Source organism: Trachemys scripta, chromosome 8 (genome assembly GCF_013100865.1).
Source record: "Trachemys scripta elegans isolate TJP31775 chromosome 8, CAS_Tse_1.0, whole genome shotgun sequence".
NCBI classification, from domain to species: Eukaryota; Metazoa; Chordata; order Testudines; family Emydidae; genus Trachemys; species Trachemys scripta.
This window is the reverse complement of record NC_048305.1, coordinates 18050463-18075829: the sequence shown is the minus strand read 5'-3', so window position 1 is coordinate 18075829 and position 25367 is coordinate 18050463. Positions and strand designations below refer to the sequence as shown.

Genomic DNA, 25367 nt, shown 5'->3' with positions numbered 1-25367 from the left:
TCAATTTACAGTTTGAGCAAGTTTGAGTTAATATTAATTTTTAAAACAAATATCCATAGTTTTATTTATTTTTATTTCATTACCACTCTTCTTCCTACAAATCTTTTTCAAGATACAGTTTAAAGTAATTTCCCCTCAGATAACGGCATAAATAATTTCTTAGATGGGACTTCTATAGCTCACTCCATTGATCAAAGCTGGCAAAGCTAAACAAAGTATTGATACTCTACTTCAATTTTGTCAGGAAAACTGAAGGTAATTTTCTGAGTTTAACCGTGAAGGGAGTGAATGTGAGAATGAATACCATCATCAGTACCATCCTTTTTTCCTGGATTTCAGACACCGTGTGAAATAGAATGCAGAAACCATTTGTTTGCACAGTTTGGTCTGCTTACTGCAAATTTGTTCTTCTATAAAAATTTACTCTGAGTGTGCACAGGAAGTCCAATATGTGGACATGACCATAGGACCCTTACTTCTTGGCTGAATCCAGAGATAATACTCAGCAAAATTCAGAACTCTAATATTCCTCCTTGCCTACAAGTCTGTATGTCCCACATCAGTGGGAGTTCTGCATACACAGAAATAAGAGAATATTACAGTTAAGATACAAAATATAGCTCAGAATGCAAACAGTTTTGACTTAACCTTCTGACTAGGCGGTAAAGAGCATGCAACACAACATGTTTGGCACGTTTATACCACCTGGTAGTTTTTATATTACCAGTAGTTCTTGTATTGACTTATAGCTTCAGAGGAGGACATTTAATTTCCCACTTGCAGAATACCACTTGCACAATTACTAGAATTTGTGGCTGGAGGGGTTAAACAGGACAATGAAACATAAATTAAGTAGTGGGTGGACGCCTACTCCAGCTAGCTAACCATACTTTAACATGTGCTTCTGGAAACCAATAACCCCACCCTCACCCCTTGATATAAGCCATTACTAGGGTTAATAGTGAGAAGAAAGACCATGTTTGGAAAAAGTGCCATTTATTGCTGTATCTGATTCTTCTTACACTTACATCAGTGTAACTCCATTGGCTTCAGTGGATGTACACCAGTGTAAGTGAGAGCAGAATTAACCCTCCTGCATGTAAGTTAAGGTTTCTTGGAGAACTGGATCTAAGAGTTCTGACCACAACCATTTATTCTAGCATTGATTCTGCAATATTTCTTAGACTAAGGCTCATTGGTGTGTGTGTGTGTGTGTGTGTGTGTGTGTGTGTGTGTGTGTGTGTGAGAGAGAGAGAGAGAGAGAGAGAGAGAGAGAGAGAGAGAGAGAGAGAGAGAGAATCTCCCTACTTACAGCTGTAAACACTATGTTTAGTACTATTTTTAGGCCTAGGCCCTAAAGCTGTACACAGATTGATAAGTCAAAGGGACTTCTTAGCTGTGGGGGATGGAGAGAAACAGTTCTAAAGCACCACAGTTTCACAGAAAGCCCTAATAGTTGCACCTGCACAACTGCTCACACCCACTGGCACTTGGCAAAACCCACATTGGCATCTGCAAACAGGGAGTTAAATGTACAATTGCTTGTTTTACATGGAGGAATGTTTTTTTGCAGGATCAATTAGGATCAGACTCTGCAAACACTTTGTCATGGAAAGTATCCTGTTAGAGTCAATGGGACTATTTGCAAAAAGACTACACACGTGTAGTTCAAGTTCAGGCTTTTTGTCCTTACTTTCCTGGCCCTTCATAGCTTTACTTCTCTGACTCGGCCAACCTTGTCTCCTCTTGTGCTGTATGTACTGCCTTTTGCTCTGCCTGTTATGCCAGCCTTGCTTGCCTGTTTATCTGTTTCTCTCCAAAATATTTCTGCCCTTTCTTACAGACTGCTCCCATGCAGGGAACACACTTCCTGCGATGAGCTGCTAAACCATCACCCTCAGTCAAATCTCTTCTTAATTTTCACTTCTTCCATGAAAGAAATTAGCCAACTAAGAAATAAATATTCCTCAGATACAATTAATTAAAAAAATAAAAAGCTTTCCTTACTCCATCACGCCATGACTAGTACTCCCCGAATAACCTGTAATCCTTCTGATGTGACCCCTACCCTTCAACCCCATCCCCACCCTACTGTCTTGTTACTCCTTTACTATGTCATATCTAATATTCATTTGTAAACTCCTCAGGGCAGGGATCATGGTTTTTATCTATTTTGGGAAGAGCCCAGTTTACATGGTTGGACATAGGTAATAAGTATATTTGCAAGTATAGCCATTGGGCCCTTTGTTAAAAAAAATATGAGAATTGTTAAAACAGGATGTGTTAAAATGATGCCTGCTGTGTTTAGGTTTTGAAGGTTATATGGAATGTTTCACCTTACCTATAGCTTTTAAGGCCTTTGTTAACTTGTTATCCAAAAAATAACATATAGTTTCCTAGGAGGTTGGCTGGATACAGGGATTAATAATGGGATATAAAACCTTTCACCTTTAGGTTGTTCAAAGCTTGCCCTTCAGCACCTATTGAAATTAATGGAAAAACTCCCATTGACTTGACTGGGAAATTGATCTGGTCCATTGTATGTAGTGAGCAAAGGTGGTGGCCTGTTGAAATAATTCGTGCAGGTACCAGTGGACAAAGTTCCACGTCATATTAATCATGGGCATAATCAAAAACCTGGATGTCAATGGGTACGCCTACGCTGCAATAAAAAACACGCAGCTCTGAATCTCAAGAGTCGGTGTCAATTGATTCAGGCTTGCGGGGCTCAGGCTGCGGGACTAAAAATTATAGTGCACAAAGGTCCAGACTCAGTTGTGGAGCCTGGGCTCTGAGACACATCCTCCTTGTGGGGTTTCAGAACATGGGCTCCAGCCCAAACCTGAAAGTCTACTCTGCAATTTTTAGCCCTGCAGACTGAGACCCATGAGCCCAAGTCAGTTGACCCAAGCCAGCTATGGACTTGCCAAGACATACCCAGGCAGGTTTGTGAGTGAATGTGAGGAAGCCTGCATTGGCCCTGTCCATACAATGCATCATGTGCAAGATCTCATCTGTGGGTTGAGGACTTCAATTTCCAGTATTGCCTATCTGGCATTTTACATGAGAATTTAGATTCATTTACAAAAATAATAGATGACTTCTTATAAGTGCATAAAGTTCATTCTACACACTTTCTTAGAGATGTTTGCATATTAGAGCCACAGAAACCTATACTACTGTTATAGTATCATACTGTATCAGCCAAAGAAGTACTAATATTCAGTACATTATATGTACCATGCAGCTACTTAATTTAGTATTCAGCTTGATCTTGTGAACTAAGTAAGATGATAGTTGCTTTGGGATGCAGTGCTGGTGAATCAATAAGAGGCACTCTTCCTTCTGAGTCAGTACTGAAACCAATGTCCATTGGTGTTACATGGTGCTATGTTGCTGGAAGTACCATCTTTCAGGTGACACATAAAACAAAGCCCTTCAGGCCACTTGGGCCAGATTCTCTTGCCTTCATCAGCCCTTTTGCAACATCATGCAGACGCACACATATACGCAGTGTGGAAGTATGCAATGAATGGGTGGGATTACAGTCAGAATAGGACATAATAGTGCTCTGACTCTTCACAGCTGGTGGACAGCTTCTTAAGGACTATTACCAGCTGACATAGTTTAGCTAAAGCCCTAGGCTGCTCTAATTTATACAGAGAACTGGGCTGGCATAAAAGTGACCCCAAATCCAGGGAGTGCAAATGACTCATTGGCAATTCACAACTACCTCCACATTTCGCTGTGCTCCATTAGGGAGGATGGACTCAAGAGAGAGCCTAGGCTATAGTGGTCATTAATGATCCCATGGAACTATTTATAAGAATGGAGCTAACTTCCCCCTGTCATTTCAATTGGATATGGCATTCATCACTTCTTGAAATAAACTGTTGTGTAGTGTTGCTGTTTTCTGTTAAAACAGCTGTTTTGTTTCACCCCAGAAGTGCTCATATGAGAATATATAAAGTGTTTTGGGATTAAAAGTGCTCTATAAATGCAATATATTACTTGTATTTTGTATCTCGTTTCTTGTGATATATTTGCTGTAGAAAAATGGTTCTCAAATTGTGGCCTGCAATGCACTTTCATGTGATTCTGTCACAATGAAGTAGCATCTGTCAGTCTTCGCATTACTTGTAGCCCAGTCCTGGAATTTTTTTGGGTTCTCAGAAGTTTTTTTTAACAAACTAAAATGAAAAGAAAAACATGTTTCTCCATGCATCTGCACAACTGCTTCATGTCTCTTGGTTGTCTTGGTATAAACACAACCATGATTAAATTTGCTGATGACAAGAAAAGTGGAGATCCCTCCACACAGGTGGACAGGACCAAACTGCAGCGTGACCTGCAATGATCAGAGAAAAGGAGGTCTGCAGGCAACAGAGGCAGATCTGGTCCTAGTAAATGCACAGTCCTATACCCAGGGAGAAGAAATAAATAGCAGCAGCACAAAATAGGCAGGGTGGCAGGACATAAGAAGTTAATAGCATATGAAAACAAATCTTTTTTCAGGTTGTCCTCTCAACACAGTTCTTACATTACTTTTTCATGTAACCAAGCAAGCTACTGCAGTGAAGGTGTGGAAAAGGAAATGCACTCACATATCTCTGTGAATATCTCTGTCTTAAGAAGTGGTACAGAAGATGAACAAGTGTCAGAAGCACTGATCTAGGTACATTTGCTTGAATGCTGGAGGCTTCCACGATCAGCTGGATGCTAAAGCATTTGAATTACAGCACTGATTGAAGAGAGTCAAGGGCACAGTAAAAGGTACTTTCATAATGTGGTTTAATTTTCATAATGTGGTTTCTAATAGCCCTTTTAATATCCCTTGGTTACTCCCATGCCCTAAATTGCTGTAAAAATATTAACCAAATACCTGACTGCTGTGAAAGCACCTAACAGTACGCTAATGTGTGGGGAAGACAATGTGCTCGGTTTGAGATTGCTCTCACTCTTACTGAGGCATTTGACTTTACATTCGCACTGAAAATTGCTTGGTGCTGAAATTACTGTTTTGTGTTGGGGTTTGCAGAATGATACAGCTATAGAAGCTAAAATTAGTTAGTGTGATCCTCAAGTCACCAGTTACCACCAAACCTAGTTACATTCCTCTTCCCACCTCCCCCTCACATTCTTTTGGGCTGGTTGTCTGCTGTACCTACAGTTTGCAAAGCACTTTGGCATCCTTTGGAATGAAAGGCTCCATATAAATGTAGGATGTTTTTATGCTGCAGTTACCCTTAAAAACTAAATGCTTTTTTATTCTACATAGGTTAACTCCCACTCCCAATTCTTTAATAAAACAAGGGCAGATACCATTTCAGTGCATCCTCTTTTATTATTCTTGAAATCCACGCCTTCCCTTGGTGATTTCTTTTAATAGCAGCCTATCCCTCAGGTGACAAAGTTGTAAAGCCTTGGTTACATTAAGATCTTTACCCAGAATGAGATATGGTCACAGAGTCTCCCTGCTCCCAGACACTGCTGGTTTTCTGTCTAAAAACAAACGGACCCAAAGGATAGTAGGATGTTGCAGGCAGTGTTGTTCAGGGTGTGTGTTTACAGGCAGGACTGACTTAGTCAGCAAATCCTGCTCTGATGAGCTTCAGCCAATGAAGAGCCTATCCCAGCTTGCTTGGGGGCTTCAGAGTTCGAGCAGCATGCATGCAGAAATGTGAGGTGGCTCTCTTCCTGGTGCTGCTGCTGATGGCAAAATGGGGTCCGGCGACAGCGATTACTTGGGTTTCCCAGCTCGGCAGACCCAGGAGGGGTCCTATAACGCACCTCCCACGCGGTCTGCCTTGAAAGCAGAAGGACTCCTCATGGATTGAGGAGACTGGGTTTATTTTAATTTTTTTTATTTATTTTTTGGAAGATGAAATGCTTTTCTCGTTACCTGCCTTACATCTTCAGACCTCCGAACACCATCCTCTCCTGCAGCTGCCACACAGAAGGTACAGCCCAGTGGACGGCTGGTGGGAGGAGGAGGGGAAATGTGGGTAGGTGGAAAGAAAAGTGGGCTGGGAACATGACTGCCCCAAAAGCTCTGCTGACATTGCCTTTTGCAGCTAATACATGACAGCGATTGCTGGCGAAAGCCTCTGTGTGCTAGACTTAGAGATCAGTTCAGCCTTGTGGAAAGCAAGGGAAAACTGTTATTAGCTAGCCATTTATCGAGATGAAGACTGAAAAGCAGTAAAATGCTTGGGAGGTGTTTTGAACACTTAGCAGGTTATTTCTGTAAATACGCATGATTTTGCTATTAAGTTTACACTAATCATGCAAACTAGTAGTCAGAACCGATTTTAAAGAAAGACTCTCTCACTAGATATTGCCCTGGAAATGTTAGAGACTTATACAGTTTCTCATAGTCCGTTTAACTCAGCTGTGCATTCCCAAGTAGGCAATTAAGAAAATAGATTTTAGCATTTGACTCATTTGTGTATTTTTGACTGTTTCATTCCTTCACTTGAGCCTGTTTTCAGCTCTCAGCAGAAAAGCTCTGCAGCACTTGCTATTAAATCTAATGTTTGAACAAGGCTTGAACTTAATGCCCTGGATTTTAGTGGGACTGCTGCAAACTTCCTCCTTCCATAGGGAGTCTTCTCTCCCGCTGATTTATAATCTTATATGTGTGTGTGTGTATGTGTGTATACCATGTGGGAACTATAAGGCAATTTTGTGAATTACTTGTAATAATTCCTAGCAGCCATGCTGGATTCAGAATTAACACTAATATTAATTCCCTATTTGGAATTGAAACATTTTTTCACACATCCTATAAAAATTAAAGGTTTGGAGGAAAAAATCTAAAGATGTTTGTCAGTGAATGTCTAATCAGCTAGAGTATTGCCTTGTAACTAATGGAAAGTTGGTGAGAGAGAGGAGAGACTAAGGGCCAAATCATGCTCTTAGTTACACTAGTGTAACAGCTCAATAATGCAAACATTACTCAAGGTAGAAGCATCACACTTAGTATCACATGTTTGCAGAGACAGGCCTTAACAGTAGAAAAAGACTGTTGATTTTAATGGCGCTATTCTGCATTTAAATGGTCACACAAGGGTAACAGAGAACAGTTTGGCCCAATGGAAGTTTCAGATAAGTGCTTAAATAACACTGTTATTGGTGCTGTAGAAAATCTTGAGTTTGACAGATAACAGGAGACTCAATACTAAATTGACTTACCCAGTTTGTTTTAGAAATCAAATCACCTATTTTTATTCTATAATTTCTGATTCTTTCCATATGGGGAGCCAATATTATAGCACATAGAGGTAGTGTATGTATGTACTTACTTTTTAATTAGGATTAAAACTTATCTAGAGATACTTTGCGTAAATAATAATTTTCAAGTGAAATGATTTAAGGTGGAAGGTTTCAGTGATGATTTATTTGTGCTTAGTTCATGTTTTTTTGCTTTGTTGTTTTCACATTGATTTCAGTTTTCCTTTATATTTGACAATTGAATGCTGAGCCACAACAGTTAAACAGCTTGAAAATGTTTTTGCTCTCTTGTATAATCTGAGGTGCGTCTAGGACATCTGTGTATGGAATCCCCTTGATATCGAGGTCAGTACATAATCAGGCAGTTATATATGGTCATGAGTCTACCTGCTACCACACTATGTAAAAATAATAACAATTTGTAAGGAATGTGAGTTTTGTTTAATATGGACCTAGTTCTTGAGCAAGTAGTCCCATTGAAGCCAATGGGATTACTTCCATAAGGATTATTACATGTGTAAGGTTTGCAGGGTTGAGTAATGTTTATATAGTTTTTACCTACCCTAACAGATATGGGATGACTAACTTTTGTACATTATGAAAATTGATGACATAAAGGATTATTAAAAACACATCAGTAGAAGCAAGGACAGGCTTCTAAAACCAAACTCTACAAACTTGTCCACATCACTAAAGTGTGATGTATTTTCATGTACACCATTCAAGTTTTCCAAACATGAAACTGGACGTATGTCTTCACTGAAGTTAACTCAAATGATTGGCACCTGGATTAACCTAGCCCTGGTGTGAGGAGCCACACTGCAAAGCCATGCTGCATTACTGTGTCCTTACTGCTGATGCACTTGCCTGTTTGTGTCACTAGGACTTCTGGGGCCATGTCCCAAAGTTCTTTGTGCTGCAGTAAGCTGAGCCACTCTGATTCTTTCCAGGGAATTTTGGGAGAACTTGTTTGTTCTTCTGGGCACTTGAGGTGGTGGTGTGGAATTGTGCGAAGGCACTGGAGGCTGTCAGCATAAGAACACAAGAATGGCGATACTGGGTCAGACCAAAGGTCCATCTAACCCAGTATCCTGTCTTCTGACAGTGGCCAATGCCAGGTGCCCCAGAGGGAATGAACAGAACAGGTAATCATCAAATGATGCGTTCCTTGTTGCCCATTCCCAGGTTCTAGCAAACAGAGGCTAGGGATACCGTCCTGGCTAATAGCCATTGATGGACCTATCCTCCATGAATTTGTCTAGTTCTTTTTTGAACCCTGTTATAGTCTTGGCCTTCACAACATCCTCTGGCATGGAGTTCCACAGGTTGACAGCACTTGAATGATTTAGCCTGCACCCTCACTCCACAGTGGGTGGGTTACCAGCCCAAGTGAAAATAACACCTGAGTTCTAGCCTTTGCCCCAGCTGGGCCAACTAGCACCACCAAACTCATGTGAGAGGGTTTTGTGTGTGGATGGAGAAGGGTTATGGGTGGCACCCAAATAAACATCTAAGTTAATTCTTCAGTGAAGACATTGCTTGAGGGTGTACAGATTATTCATGTGTGTGCCATGCTATTGGAAAATGTCTGCTTGAGTCTCCTGTTATTATTCTTTCACCTATGAAAACCATTGAGGGCAAATGACATCAAACTGGATCTCAGAATTCAGGAGCTTTGGTCAATCTTGTTTTGGAAGGATTCCCCTTGAGCACCAACGTCAAGTTATAGCAGGGAAGTTTAATACTTATCTACACTGGATCTTACTTAATTACTGTAGGCAAAGGGGAAATCAGAGTGTGCAAACCACAGGTAAAAGCAAAAAAAGAGAAATATTTCAACTTGATATATTAAGCAATGTGGGCAAGAACTAATGGGAAATTATGGAATGAAAGCAGAGCCATTGGAAGATTTCTTAATAAGACAAAACAACCTTCTTGATGCCCATTCATCTATACCTATTCAGCTAATTTAAGCCAGTGTGCAAGGACTCAAGTTACCAAGCTCTTCCTTTAGTAGCATGAAAATCCAAACAAAGAAATAAGTGATGTATGCTCATGGCTTTGATGGAGACAATGCGCCTCACTCTTCCCTCTCTGTGGACCTAATTAAAGGAACATCACAGTGACACCTCCCCCCTTCCCCCTGTACTCCATTCTGTAGCATGATTCATCCAGTGAAAGTAAGACTAGAGATGAAAATACCAGCCTGCCAGCCCACAGAATGGAAGGGCCAGAATTGAAGGGGACATACACATTAATACAGGCATGAGGAGTATAATAATCCACTGCTACTTATTTCATTGGACTTTAGTGTAGGGAGAAGGCCATGGAGAATTTTTCTTTGCTTCAGACATCAGTAGGAATATTTTGCCCCTATTATTTTGTCTGTTTAAAGGAACTCAGAACAGCTTCTATGAAAGACGTGCCCTCCAAAGATTTCTTCCAGTGGCATTCTCTAAAGGTAACATTTAGTCCCTGGCTTTCTGAAGACCAATCTGCTGCTGCATTGTTCTACCACTGTGAGATTTTCAATAGACAACCAGATCTAGCTCTTTCAGGGTAGGCCGTGTGAGGTTACTGGGAATAACTAAATTCACCAAAGGGTGACCATGCGGGCGAATTCTCTTTTATTATTCAATCAAAATAAAAATAATAAGCACACGTACAGTTTCTTAAACTGTTTACTAAGATGTGTCTCATTAACTACATTTTTACAGAAGAGGAAACTGAGTAACAAAGAGTCTAAATGACGTACCTTAGGCCACAAAATAAATCAATAATGGAGCTGGAACTTGAACACAGAGGTGAGATCCTCACCCCCATTCTGGCTTCTTTACAGCAGTAAAAGAGCTGGGATGGCATAAGGGGGTTCTGAAAACTCTGGTTCTAGCTGGGGGCGGGGGGAGATTACTGTAGTGCAGGCACTGTGGGAGACAGCCATAATGCTGCTTATCAAGGACTCTCTTGCAAGCCCTCGCACTGTGGGCATGCCAGGGGTGGGTCTGGGGGTGGAAGAGTGTATCAGTCCTGGATGTGTTGCAGAATTTCCAGGCAGCACTGCCACCCTTAGGGCAGCCCCAGGAGGCTGCTGTAATTTAGATAGCTTAATTTAGGCTGCTCTAGGGTCTAAGGGCCTCTCCAATCCCCAGAGCAGCTCAGGAGCGGGAGGGCACAAAAGTTGCTTAAAGCCCCTCAACCCTTCCCCCCTGAGCTGCAAGTTTTGTGCTGAGTCATTTAGGAAATATCACTTCTTAAAGTAACACTGACAATGGGTTGGTCAAATTGTGGGCATTTAAATACCAACCCTGTTCACAGCTCGACCCAAATTAGAACCAAGGGTAGCCTGGTCTTTGCAGGCACACTTGCAACATTCCCATATAAAAAGATAATGGGCTCCAAACTAGCCACTTTCTATGTTGTTCTGGAAAGCGGTATCAGCTCTATAGTAATCTATACTTAAATGTCTCTCCGCTGTTCAGCGGTACAGAGCAGTAGATAGGAGTAGAAGCGGGGGACTTGGGTTCTATTCCTAACTCTGCCGATGGCTCACTGTGTCACCTTGCCTAAATCACATTAACAGCGCTGTATCTCAGTTTCCCTATCCATAAAATAGGAATAATGATCCGTTACCTTCCTTTGTAAAGTGCTGTGAGATATGCTAATGAAAAGAGCTAATTAGTATTAGTAGTAGTTCGGAAATAACGGGGATCTAAATTGTAATATAAAATAATGCTATAGACCAGGTGGGACCACGGCATCAGCCTTTCAGTCAAATCCATGAGGAGCTGGCATAGATACTGAAACACACAAGTTTCCTTCTCAGATATTCTGCTGCCCAATGCTGCACAGAGGTCTTTCTCAATGAGCTGCTGGAGTACTCAGTGCTAACTCCAACGTTACATAATGCTTTATAAGCAAGATTTGGACACTCATCTAACCATAATAGCAAAACATCCAATGAGGTAAACGTATCTGGTTCGCCAGCTCTTCCATGCTATAGACCACTTCATAAGAGAGAGATTCCCCACCACTGGTCACTTAGTTCCTCATCCAGTCTCCCCTTCGCTCACTGTCTGGTGTTCTAAACACTTTGTTCTGCAGAGCACAGGGAAGGGATTTGTGGACCACTGGTGGTTCATAGACAGCAGTTTGTGTAATTCCTTTGTATGTTAGTTTGCATGGCAGAGAGCGAATGGGGAAGTGTGAGGAGTTCTCCGACTAAAATATCTTTCGAGACTGACTAAACCTCCTGCGCATATGACCAGACTGTTGGTATTAAACTCTACCCATATCAAAGCTCTATCTTTTATTCTTACAAGAATCCCCACTGAAGCCAATGTATGTACAGTTGCAAATAATTTAAAAGTTTGCTTTCTTTCATTTTATTAATTAGATATACTTATATGATACCAAAATAGGCTGGGGGATACAGGAAGGGCGGCCAGCATGTCCCTCGGCCCGCACCGCTTTCTGCAGCTCCCATTGGCCTGGAGCAGCGAACCGCGGCTGGTGGGAGCCGTGATCGGCCGAATCTGCGGACGCGGCAGGTAAACAAACCAGCCTGGCCCGCCAGGGGCTTTCCCTGAACAAGCGGTGGCCTTAATTTGAGAACCACTGGCCTAGTGGACAGAGCACTGCACAGGGACTCAAAAGAGGTAGGTTCTATTCTTGGCTCCACCACTGGCCTGCTGGGTGACCATAGGCAAGACATTTCCTCTCTCTCTATGCCTCAGTTTCCCCATCTGTAAAATGGGAATAAGGAAACTGACTTCCTTGGGAAAGGCTTTGAGATCAACAAGGTATTATTATTTTATTTTTTCGCATATTTTGTTTTTGCAAAGGGTTTACAGCATGTTGAGAGAACTAAACTAACAGAGAACTTTCCATTAAAATGTGCCATTCCCAGTGCATGACAGGCCTTCAGACTCCCCTGCTGACTGGAGCTCAACATATTTCCGCTATAGCCAGTGTCCGATAGCTATTCTTTATTCCACTTCCTTCAATGATTCTGTGTTCCTTGTGCACCCAAATGTCACATGGGCATGATGATGAGATTTAGATGAGCAAAGAATGCAGAAAAGGGCAGAGAGAGGAACTTTCACACTGGGGAAAACCTGAAACTCAAGAATGGTGGTAACGAAAGACGAGAGAGCCTGTCGTTTCCTGCATTGCCTTTGAATTGTTTTCAGATAGTTATTTGAGTAAGAGTTTCCTCATGGCCCAGTTTCTCCTTCTGCTTCATCCTGCTCTAAAGTCATAATCCTGCATTTGGAACATCTCCATTGTTGGCCATGGACATTAATGGAATGTCATCAGTTCAGCATTTCGGTGGAGATGTGAGATTATCATTCACTGACTGATCAAATAGGAGGAGAAGATGGGTCAGAAGAAAAAGAACAAGTAAAATATCGGAGACTGTAAATGTTGGGGGGGGGGAAAATGACACACCAGTGAGCAATGGATGGAAGTGTGTTTGAAAGTTCCTCTTTAAGGTGTTTCTTTTATAAGATTCTTTGAGGTTCTGAATGCCCCTTTGATATTCAGAACCTCAGTATCAGGCCAACGATTGGTATATTCAGTATAGTGACTCCTTTATAAATTAATACTGTGTATAGCGTTTTGATCAGCAGATTCGGAATCAGGACTCTTGGTTTCTATTCCTTATCTGACAGCAAAGTGCTGTGCATATTTACCCATCCACAAAAATCAGTTATAATTATAAATCCAAAGTAACCTGCATGATATGAGAACTGTAATTAGAAAAGTGTGCAATAAATAACAATAAATGTTAAATTGAGTGAGGTTTGTAAAACACTTTGAGAACCTCCAGAGGTCTTCCAGAACTGCCAGATATTGTTGTTAGTTCGGTGAGCAAATCTCCATCTCTAAAGCAGTTTTACATCAAACACATTTGCTTTAATTTTTGTCACAAGAGTAAAGATTTGTACAGACACTAACATTTGTTTATTAAATTCTGGCAAGAGGAAGTGAATTCACCACTTAAACATGATACGAAGACTAAAAACACCTTTAAAACATATATGTGGCACTGCCATTAAATGTAAGAAGAGATGTTCATTGTTGTCCAGAAATATCAGTCCTCCTTCACATTCATGCGTGCTGTCCAAAACTTTGCACTTTTCAGTTTTTAAGAAGGCAGTTAACTAGTTAATCCTTAAGACCCGAGCTCAGTAAAGCACTTAAGCATATGCTTAACTTTATATGCGTAAGTCTATCCCTATTCAGTAAGGCACATATTTAAGTCCCATTTATTTTAATGTTAAGCACATATTTAAGTGCTTTGCTAAAATATCACTGTTAGCTATTCTTATCCCTATTTTGAACCTTGGTTAGACCAGCATAAAAAAACTGTTTGCAAATACATCTCTACCCCGATATAACGCTGTCCTCGGGAGCCAAAAAATCTTACCGCGTTATAGGTGAAACTGCGTTATATCGAACTTGCTTTGATCCACCGGAGTGTGCAGGCCCCCCCCGCCCCCCCCCCCGAGCACTGCTTTACTGCTTTATATCCGAATTCATGTTATATCGGGTCACGTTGTATCGGGGTAGAGGTGTATTCATTCCAACGCAAAACAGCTGGTAGAGTCAACTACATTCATGTCCTGTTTTAGTAACTGAATTGTCCTAGAGTATTCACTATTAGTTATTTGCCGTTCATTCTTTGTTGCGGGCGGGTTAGATGATACTGAGGGGATGGTGCGTTATAATAACTATATTTTAAAATAGCATCAAGCTTGTCCAGAGTTGTGGACAGGCAGCTGCTCCTTTATTATTATTTTTTTTTTGCATGTTTGTACAAATTGAATTAAATACAATTTTGCCGTAAACGAAACATATCTTTTGGGGTTCTAGAACAACTGAGTATGATTTTAACATTAGTAATAATAGTGCTTGGCACTTCTTTAGCACTTTCTACACAAAGGCGCCAAAGGCATTACAAACCTAATAAATTAAGCTCAGTCACAAACCTTTGAATTAGAAAAGTATTCTATCCTTTTCTCCAGATGGGGAAACAAACATGGGGCCTGTCTAGATGGACAGTGAGTGAGTGGCAAGCCGGATGTAAAGCTGGAGTGCACTAGTGTGCTGCGCACTAAGGAAGTACATCAAAGTATGCTAGGGAATTGGACTCTCCTACCACACAGTCAACATGGATGGTTAGTGTGGAGCACACCAGTACACTAGTTTTGCACCCTGCATTGCCGAGCACTAACTGTTCATCTAGACGAGGCCACAGAGAGGCAAAATGGCTTCTTCAAGGTCACATTGTAGGTAAAGGCAGAGCCAGGAACAGAACGCAGATTTCCAAACTCCCAGTTATACTCTACAACCACTAGATATGCTTCTTCTCCATAACTTAGCTAAACAAAAAAAAGTTTTGCTCAATTTTTTTCTGTGCCCATCTTTCTGATCCCAATTTTAAAATGTAGGTACCTCAACAGGATATTCAAAGCCAGCAGTTGGAAAGTGGAATAGGCACATCGTAGTTATGTTATATGCCTGAGATAATTTCAGCCTCCAAATGTGGATTTTGATATGCTTGTATGGTACACATATTTGAAAAATGGGCCCATGGCCTGAATAATATACTTAAGTAATGCCTGGGTATCCTCAAAAAGTTTGAAAATTTGGTTTGAGTTCAGTTTGAATTTTGGTTGAATTTCTGTTTGTTTTGTTTTATCCCAACAAGTTGGGCCATTCTTATATATAATGCTGGGATCTTTGGGCTGCCTGTATGCCAAGTTGAGGGTGGATGTGAATATGCAATCTACATAAGTACATCCAGTTTCACTTTACTCACAGACATTTCCAGCTTTCTGAGATGTATTTGTTCAGTCTAGCCTGGAATATACGTGAACTGAGATGCTAAAAGTGAAAAATCATATACAGTATCTGAATTTGCTGCCCGGGCTTAGATATAATATTCTATTCTCTGCTGTACTGGAGTATCACATGACATTATTTACATATGATACAGCAAAACCAATAAATTCTAGGAGCCTCTTTGATTATTAAAAGAACACACTTAGGACTGATCATTTTAAACGTTTAAATTAAAGAATCATTGCTACACTCAAGCAAAGTTTAAAAAGATAATTTTTTTCATTAAGCTGTCATCTATTTTTCTGTATTTTCTTTCTTATCACTGCTGATTAGTATTAGAACTGATTTACTTTTTAGTTACAAGAAAGTAATCTGATGAATGTACTCCTTTTTTATTCTTTTGTAAACTGGTTTTGAACAGTCTTGATATCTGTAGATGTGTTTGTTACTTGCTCGATGGTTTGGACAAATAATTCTTAACTATATTAAGGCTGCGAGTTTGTCACAGAAGTCATGGAGTAAAGTTCAGAGTGGGCTATAACCACCAAGAGGGCAATCCCAGACTGAATCTTGAAATTAACTGGGAGTTGTGTCAGCTTTGGGGGTGATGTCTTTGTGCTTCTATGTTCATGTGAGAAGGCTCTTAGCATGTGCTTGATTCATGGTTGTTTGGACTTACAGAGGCCATAGAAACAGCATGGCATTTAGCAATGGCAGATATTATAGATGGGCCTGACCCAAAAATCCTGAGCTCCAGGGCCGCCCGGGGGAAAAAGGGGGGCGGAGGGGCAAGTGGGGCAATTTGCCCCAGGCCCCGCAGGGGCCCCCATGAGAATATAGCATTCTGTAGTATTGCAACTTTTTTTTTATGGAGGAGGCCCCCGAAATTGCTTTGCCCCAGGTCCCCTGAATCCTCTGCGCGGCCCTGCTGAGCTCTAGGAATGGCTGGACCCAGATCTGAACTTTGCAGGCGATCCCTCTCTCTAATAGGTCAAATGAAAATCATGGATCCAAATACCTCTGAATGCTTGGAACATTTAGAGGCTACGCTGAACTCTGCACCTCAGGCCATCTCTAGTGGATATATTGTAGTTCAGGTAAAACACACACAGCCAATGGAGACAGCATAACTCCCACTAGATTAGGATGTATCTATAATTTCCAAGGGCCGTTCCCACCAGACTCCTGACCAGGAATTCGTAAAAACGAAGAAAAGATTGCCTGCCTTGGAGAATCCGTCCAGATTGCACATGGAGCTCGGTTCATGCTAGGACATGACCTTGGGATTTTAGTCAGTGCTGTGAATATGCTCATGTAGAGTGGACATGATCCATAAAGTTTATTGCTTTTGTGCCTCACTAACAAATCTGAATGTCTCTTGCTTTAAAGAACACTCCAGTAATCTGGCTTGATCTTGCAAACTCTTACTCACCTGAATGTATGGCCTTAACTCACATAAAGCATTTAAACAGAGTGACTGCATAGGGTAGCCTCGTAGTAAGCTACCTAGGTAGCACATAAGTAAGAATTTGCAGGAACAGGCTTATAGTCTGTAGCCATTTGAACAAAATTATGAAGATGGGGGAGAAACAACTCAGTGTATTGTGGGTAAATTGCTGACTGCCCAGCAAAGCTGGCTGACAGCTCATCTGGCAGCAACAAACGTGTCCACTCACAGAAAGCTTCCACATCTGGTGTACCCAAAGTCAAGACAATTGTCTAGAAATATAATAAGCATATAATAGGCTTTTCTCTCTGCGACACAAACAGCAAGAAAATGTGGCCAGTGATAATGCAGCCTATGGAACCCTGCCATACTTAATGTTAGCTGCTCTCACATGCAGATGTTAAGGGAGAAACAATGTTTCAAACGTGACTCATGTATGAGAGAACAATAAGTGCCGTGGGGGTGCAAAGGAAAGTCCTGAATCACAGCTGCAGAAAGGAAAACAAAGAATTTACTATACAATTACTATAGTGTATTATCTGAGGCTAAATCTCATCAGATAACATCTCTGGCTTCTATATTATGCCATTATCATGGCTGCATCTGCTAGCCTCAGTGCTGTATGTTTGTCAACACTTTTATCGGAAATCCCTGCTTTTCTGGGAGCTGGAGGTTGTAAATATTGTAGCTGGAGAGAAACTTGATGTGCAAAGGTCTGGATTCATCCAAGTTGCTCAGATACCATGCTGATGGGCACAACATTAGAACACAAATAGAACAGAAGGAAAGGTGGATATATATTTTTCTATTCTGTAACTGAAAAGAAAGGCAGCATTGGGCTAGTTCTTTTTCCATACTAGGACCTGAGATCTAGACAGGATCTCTGTCCCACTGAGCAATATAGCAATGGAACCTCTCTCCCCCCACACTGAGAACCCCTGGTCCGGTTGCAGAATGTGATTGTCATCAGAATTCATAAATTCTCATCCCAACTCTGGCACTAACTTGCTGTATGACTTTGGGAAAGTCACTGAAGCTCTCTAGAATAAATTCATCCCTGGAGTAACTACTGAATTCAATGGAGTTACTCCAGTGATGAATCTCTGTGTGCCTCAGGTAGGGAACAAGTGTGTTATGAGGGTCAGTTTAATCCTTGTAAATATCAGTGAGATCCCCATATAAAAGGAATAATGCAGCTGCAAATTTATTAGTATTCTTTGTTTTTCATTTCCTTTCAAAATTTAAAGGAGAGTGTTAGGGATAATTATTGCATTTCAGTATTGAAAATAAACCAGCAACCTGTAAGAGTGGAACTGTGAGATGATAAAGGTTACAAGGAAAGTTATTGGAGCTACATAATCGTATGAGAATTATGTAGTACGGGCCAATATTGTGCTTGGCAGTGGACATGACACGTAACAGGATCCTGGTTTATTCCACTAAAACAACAAGGAGTCTGGTGGCACCTTAAAGACTAACAGACTTATTTGGGCATAAGCTTTCATGAGTAAAAACCTCACTTCTTCGGATGATTCCAGTGGAGTTACACTGTCATAAAAATGGAGTAACACAGTGGTGAATCAGGTCCATGATCTTTGCCTCAGATCTTACAGTGTAAACAGACAACACTAACCAGATGCATTGGTAGAATCAGATAAAGATTTTATCTCAGCTTGGCCAAGTAATGACTCAAGTGGGGAGGGGTACATGGAGAACAGGCTACAAATATTTAAGGGCTCTAATCACCAAGGAGGGAGATAATTTATTTAAATTAGTGGAAGAATCTCCCAAGGGAAGTGTGGAACCCCATCACTTGATACATTCACAGCAAGACGTTAAAAAACACTAGAAAATGTGTAATAAAGGGCAGTCCAGAATAGGCAGAATGGACCAGCTGACATAATAGTAGAGCTGATAGAAAAATTTCTATTGGAACAGTTTTGTGACGGAAAATGGCTTTTTGAATAAATGGAAATGTTTTCATTTGTATCAATTTTTTCCCAGGGAAAATAATAATTTCCCAATCAACTCCACTCAGCAGGGCTTTGTCATTTTAATCTGTATGTTAACGTTCATTTGAAAGGATACTAGAGTAAAAGAAACACTCCCTTTGGAGGTACATGCTGGGCTACACCTGTGTAAATCTGCTGTAATGCCACTAAAATCAATGGAGTTACTCCAGACTTAGTGTGGTTACTGAGATCGGACTCTGACCCTGGGACCCCTTTAAATATATGCACAGAATTCCTCATTAACACTATTGGGAAATATGCATGCACCTCAAGAACATAGTAGCTGCCCTCCCCTTTCTTTATCCTATCTCTTTATTTACTTTGTTTATTATGATGAATCTGGTATTTTGGTATATTTGTTGTACTTGGAAAAATAACAACATATTTATAAAAAAAATCATAATCGTTGGCAGACAATCCTGTTGACTCGTTTTGAGAAACTTTATTGAGAAACCCTAGCGCGGCTCCTTTGTTTGTTTTTCCACTGCTGCTGGTATCAAGCATTCGTTGCTCTAGTAATACTTACAGCTTGAACATCTTCCATCTTAATTTGCCAGCCTGACCTCAGCCGATAACCATTTGTCTTTCTAAACAATTACTATGGTGAATTGCTTTGATTGTGGAGCGGACATTATTTAAATATTTATGGCCATATCCCTGCAGGACTGAACAGAAAAAAACTAAAAGACAGTTTAATAAATGGATAAAAATCAATTGGGTAAATGTATCTGTTAGAAAATAAACATTTATTTTAAGCCACTTGAACAATCATAGGCATTGGTATGCTAGGACTTCTCCACATGAATTAAAGCCTTGAGTACAAACAGGGAGGAGATTGTTTTGTGTGCCCCGTTTGAGGACCAGAGTGTACAAAACAGTAGCTTAGTGCAACAGCCTTTCACTCCTCTGATGCCTCATCACTGACAACAGGGAAAGAGAAGGCTTGTACCCACATCATCATCTTCTCTTCTAAGCGTAGGCAGGCTTGGAGTTATGCCATGGCTGCACGTGACGGAGTTTAAGAAAGAGCTTTGGTATTGCTCACAAAGGGAGGTCAGAATAAATGAAATAGATACACCCCGTAGTGTTGGCAGCTGAGTCCAATCAATGTGTGTGCCTGCTGCTCTTAGTTACCAATATTGGATCCATTAGGAGCTCTGTGTTAGATGTAGCAAACCTTTATTTCTGCTTGCAGTTTAGATTTATACTGCAATGAATTAAAAACAGAATTGTGTCTGTGTTCACACTTGAGAATTAAATGTCTGTGTCCAAATTATACACATTACAATTAGATAGCAAGGAAAGATGGGGGACAGGTGCACTGGGGTAAATCGGGAGTAGCTCCACTTTGATTTACCCTAAGCTGGGTAATGGAGATCAGAATTGGGCCCATTAACTCTACATGCAGTGGGAGTCAACCAAAAGCATAATACCGCTCATACACTAGCTGCCTTGCAGATCTTTTAGGCTCAAAATTCTGAAATACTTATACCTTACACACTTGTATTCATGCACTGGGGGTTGTGTGTATAATTCAAGCTTGTGCAAAAGAGTGTGCACACCTCTTGCAAATGTGGGACTTACCATAGGACCCACCTGCCCCCAGGATCTATCTGTTTCAATGCTTTGATAATAGTTGATCTGAAGGAGGTCATACAAATCATCTGTTTCAGTACATAGAGAGCATGGAGCTACTCCTGGATTCATTTCACACTATCGCTCTCTTAATGAAGTTAATTACTTTACTTTAGCCCTTAGTTCACTTTTGTTTTATTGATGTTGAATGTTCCTGTTGTCTTTTGCTCCGTTTATAAAATGCCCTATGGTAAGTTAAGTAAAGGTACTGTGAAGTAAATAGTACACCTAATGGGCTGGATTTTTTAGTAAAGAACTAAATATAATTTAAATATAAAGGGATACTAACTAATAAACCCCTTCCTGAGGTAGAATAATTATGTCTTAATAACCCAGGTGGTAGATACACTCAGAAACTAAAAATTCACTCAAAGACCAAAATTTAACATATCTTACAAAGTAAGGGCCAGATTGTGGACTTGTTATTCCCATATTTTACCCACCAAAGCTTATGCCCAAATAAATCTGTTAGTCTTTAAGATGCCACCAGACTCCTCGTTGTTTTTGTGGATACAGACTAACACGGCTACCCCTCTGATAACTCACCAGTGGGAGTGCAGGAGTTCAAAATATTTGTGGCTTCCTAGTCCCTGCTGTATCTTTACTATTCCTGTGTCTTGCTGAACTTCTGAAATCATGTGTAACCCTTCCACTGGCATTTTCAGAAGCACCAGCTAAAAAGCTAGAGTGGTGTACAACACGGGGAATGCTTAAGCACTTCCTTTTTGAGGTGATTTAAAGCTTAGCTCAAAGGTGCCTTTAAGCGAGAAGTTTTAGCTTTTAGGGGTCTTTAAGATGAAAGCGGAGCTAGAAGCACCTTAAAACCAAGTTTTTCACCTTAAGGGCACCTCTAGGCTAAGCTTTTAGCTTTTGAAATGTTTTGAAGTGATGCATGTAAAAAATAAAAAAAGACACTTCCCCATATGTTCCAGTCTGAACATTTCTGTATGGATAAATCAAGCTCAGGCATGGCTTGTATTGTAGATCTCACTGGGATTTTAGGAATAAATAAGCCAGGTATGAGAAAACCAGTTGAGTAATTTTTAATGTTTAATTACTCACCTTTTTCGGCAGAATTTGTCATTTTATCAGGTAAATGCAAAACACCCGAGTGACAGGGTACTTGAGCCTTGGGAAAGGAGAGTTTACTTCAGTTCGGCTTCCCCAACACATTGCACAGGTACTTGGAGGACAGACTGTAAGAATGGCTGCATGGAATGCTTTCCAAGATCACTGGACTGGATTCAACCCTAAGCTTGGGGAGTTTTCTGTTCATTCTTTTTTAGTTGTTAACTTAGTTCATTGTTATAAACCATGAGCCCAGTTCTTGTTTACACCACTCTGCCAGTGTAAAAGGGTCTTAAATTTGGCGTAGATATAACCACCTCCTACACTAACACTTCGCTGACTGTAACTATGTTCATTTTTCTGCTCAGTCATTCTAATGGCTTACAGCCTGAATCTGATCTTGCAGACAGCAGTAGGAATCATGAGAAACTCCACTGTGAAGTCAGCGAAGTTACACTGGTGTAAAACCCATGTAGGTGAAATCAGTCTGTATTAGTAGTACAGTATGTTATGCACAATATGTGTATGGTATGTAAGGTTGTATAAGTAGGCAAGTACGGCTACCCCTCTGATACTAGAAGTATTATTCAGTGTTTGATTTGAAAAATAATGTATAATTCTATAAAGAGGGACCATTATTTCAAGGGACATGAAGTAAAGCACAGAGTTTAGGTTGAGCTCTCAATATTAACTGTATTTTCTAACTTCCAACTGCTTTATATCTCACACTCAGTGTTGCATTGATTCTATTTTTTCCCAGGAACATATTAGAAACCTTCTGATCGAAATTCTCCCATTTATCAGAATTAGCACCAAATACAGATACCTAACTTGGGGATCTATTCTTCCGATAACATTAATGGAAGTTAATTGTGTGGAGAAACAGCCCTTTAGGTTGTTGCTAGGTGAAAAGTAGTGAATTTCTCATTCAGAATATTAGGGATGAGGAGAGATTGAAACAATGTATATAAAACCCAGTCCCCTGGCATTGAACTTAGAGCCCATTTCTATAAATATTATTTTTATTATTATTATTCAAAGGTTGAACCGTTTAACAAGCTTCAGCTCATCCAGTGGTGTTATTTATGAATGACAGAAACACAATACAAAACATAAAACAGTATACGCTAATATAAAGCAACAGGCACATGTCTAAACTATTTTAATATTAAAAAATATAAAGATCATCCGAACTGATGGTGATGTGGAGAAGGTATGATGAGCAGTCGCACTGTTCATGAACTGGCAACATGCCCTGTTCTTTGACTGCCAGATTCAATTATTGGTATTTAGGCATATCGGTAGTGCAGATGGTTCAGTTTTCCCCATTAAGGATGATTGGTGCACCTGCATTTTTGTTGTGATAACTCAGATGCTAGAAATGTCTCTCCTTGGCTACACTCTCCCACTTTTGCTTTGTATTTATTTTTATTCCATTTATCTGTGTAAACCAGCATTTTCTCATCTTCATTATCTTCTTAGAGGGATTAATTTTGTTTTCTGTGTTTCCCACACAAGAAAGAAAGAAAAATAGAAAAGGTTCTCAATGTAATTAAACTTTCATCACTATAATTGATGGAGTTTTATAATACCAAAGCGCAGAATCCACTTTAAAACCCCCTGTAACGTAGGATACACAGTAAAAGAAAATAAATCAACTTCAGATATCGGTCTGGGGGAATACTTTCATCCCAGTGCACAGGTATTGGATATGCATCGGACCCCCTATAATCTACTGTGGATGTAAAATCCTGTGTGTCAGGAAGAGAAAATATTACATCACACTCATATAGTACTTGCTATGTAAGGATCTTAAAGAGCTTCTCAGACAAATAATTAATCTTCAGAATACCCATCTCTGGTAGGTAAGGAATAAATAGAATTTATTTCATCCACCATTTGGTGTAATCCAGGCCTGGTCTACAGAAAAAAGTTACATCAACCCTACTACACCACTCAGGAGTGTGAAAAATCCACACCCTTGAGCAATGTAGTTAAGTTGACCTAAGCCCTGGTGTAGACAGAGCCAGGTTGATGGAAGAATTCTTCTGTTGACCTAGCTACCACCTCTCGAGGCGGTGAAATACCTATGCCAATGGGCGAATCCTTCCTGTTGGCATAGGTTGTGTCGACAGTGAAGCACTACAGCGCCACAGCTGTAGCGTTTCAAGTGTAGACGAGCTCTAATAAAGCAGGAAGTGAAGTGAAAAATATTGTCTCTAGTGGAAACTGCATGGCAAATATAGATTAGTAGTAAGTAAGTATCCAAATTGGAATTTGGCCAGGAACGTGGAAAAACATGCCTTTTTTCAGAAGAAAGTGCCACAGGATCAATCTTACATGGCCACAGATGGTTATAACCTCAATTTTACATCTGATCCAGAAAACAGAACCCCCCCCCCCCAAGCGCAGTTGCTGGGATTTTGGTTTATTACAGGCTATAATGGATGAGTAGCTCCTGCTGAATCATCAGTACCCTTTTTTAGCAGCCATTGGGTATAAATCATGTCACTTGCTTTTGACCTGGAGAAGATGATCAGTAAAGCAACCTCCCTAGATCAAGCACCATGTATCAGGGCAGGTCTTCACTACAGGGGGGGGGTCGATTTAAGATACGCAAATTCAGCTACACGAATAGCGTAGCTGAATTCAACGTATCGGAGCCGACTTACCCCGCTGTGAGGACGGCGGCAAAATCGACCTCCGCGGCTCCCCGTCGACGGCGCTTACTCCTACCTCTGCTGGTGGAGTAAGAGCGTTGATTCGGGGATCGATTGTCGCGTTCGATCCCCGAGAGATCGATTTCTACCCGCCGATTCAGGCGGGTAGTGTAGACCTAGCCTCAGAGTGTAACATATTATACCAGCACAAAAGGAGCAATTTCAGGTGTCTTGCTTCTCAAACTGGTCTGGGAAGGGAGTGTCGCAAGGGTCTCAAATGACTCATCATGTCTAGAGGTGATTGTCTGACTAGTTAGCCAGCCAAATAGGTGATGAATTTGTTCTTTAAGAGTTGGTGAACACTCTCTGCTTCCAGTGACTTTAACAGGAGTTGGGGGCACTCAGCATGTTGCAGGAAGTGCTCAGCATCTCACACGACGGGGCTCTCAGTGCATAGGGGGGAAAGTTTTTAAAACCCACCTGTGTGATTTGGGAGCTGTGTGATGTGCAACTTTCATTGGGACCTGGGTGCCTAAGTCAGTTAGGTGCTTTTGAAAATTTTACCCTATATCTTTAAGACAACAGCGTGGAATCTATCTCCTTATTAGTATGCTAGATTTTGCCCTTTAAGGAGCAGAGAGAAAGCGACGAGAGAAAGAACTCACTGTGTGGTTCCTCTGCTTTATTATTTAAACATGTTACTTGTTCAAGCTGCTAGTGTCTTTCACTAGGGTCGAGGCTGTACATTTGGAATCCAGGTTTTCTCCTCCGAGAGTGCAAAACTTTCCCATATAGCATGGTGTAATGCAGATGGTTATTCCGGAGCTGAGCTGGGTAATGAAGAGCCCCCTCACCCAATCAATACAGACCATTTTCTTACTGTACCACAGTGAGCAATGGAGATTCCTCACACGTTACAGGGCATACAGCCAGCCCAGACAACTGCAGGTTTACTGCCAAGTGAATGTGCCATAGAGGATGATATATAGGAAATTGTAGCTGGAGGAGGGGATCAGAGAATAGGCAGGGGGCTGGGGGAGAAATAGCAGCCCACAATGAAGAGCAGGGTGAAAGCCCAAGGACCACCCTCGGGTTTTTTAATATTCAAAGTCAATGCATTTGGCAAGCTGGAGTCTCGTTGGCACATACCCTCAGCTGCACCCGTGCATTCTGCAGCAGTCCTATCTGAAGCCTATATAAACAAAGGCAGTACTGTAGTAGTACTATGTTTAGGGTAATTTAGTAAGGCCTGGTCTATACAGTTTTTCTGTTGGTATAACTATTGTGGTTAGGGGTGTGATTTTTACCAACTAGTTACTCTAGTACAGCTTCTAGTGTGGATGAAGTTATACCAGTAGAAAGGTGCCTTGAGCCTTGTAACTTATCCCTCTTTCTTTCTGGGAATGAGCTATACTGATATAAGTACTTTTATACTGATACACGTGGGGTTATACTGCTTTAACT

The 25367-nt window shown here is 40.8% G+C and overlaps 1 protein-coding gene across 2 annotated transcripts in view; it reads left to right on the top strand.

Moving 5' to 3' along the window:
• PPP2R2B (protein phosphatase 2 regulatory subunit Bbeta) overlaps positions 1 to 25367 on the top strand; it is a 236641-nt gene that overhangs the window by 4821 nt on the left and 206453 nt on the right. Inside the window, exon 1 of one of the 2 annotated variants that reach the window (XM_034780481.1) lies at positions 5648 to 5960. The exons of the other annotated variant lie outside the window; for it this stretch is intronic. Coding sequence (XP_034636372.1) covers positions 5882 to 5960 — 79 coding nt within the window. The 5' untranslated portion in view covers positions 5648 to 5881. Of the gene's footprint in view, positions 1 to 5647; positions 5961 to 25367 lie in introns of those variants that run through there. 2 annotated transcript variants of the gene reach the window in all.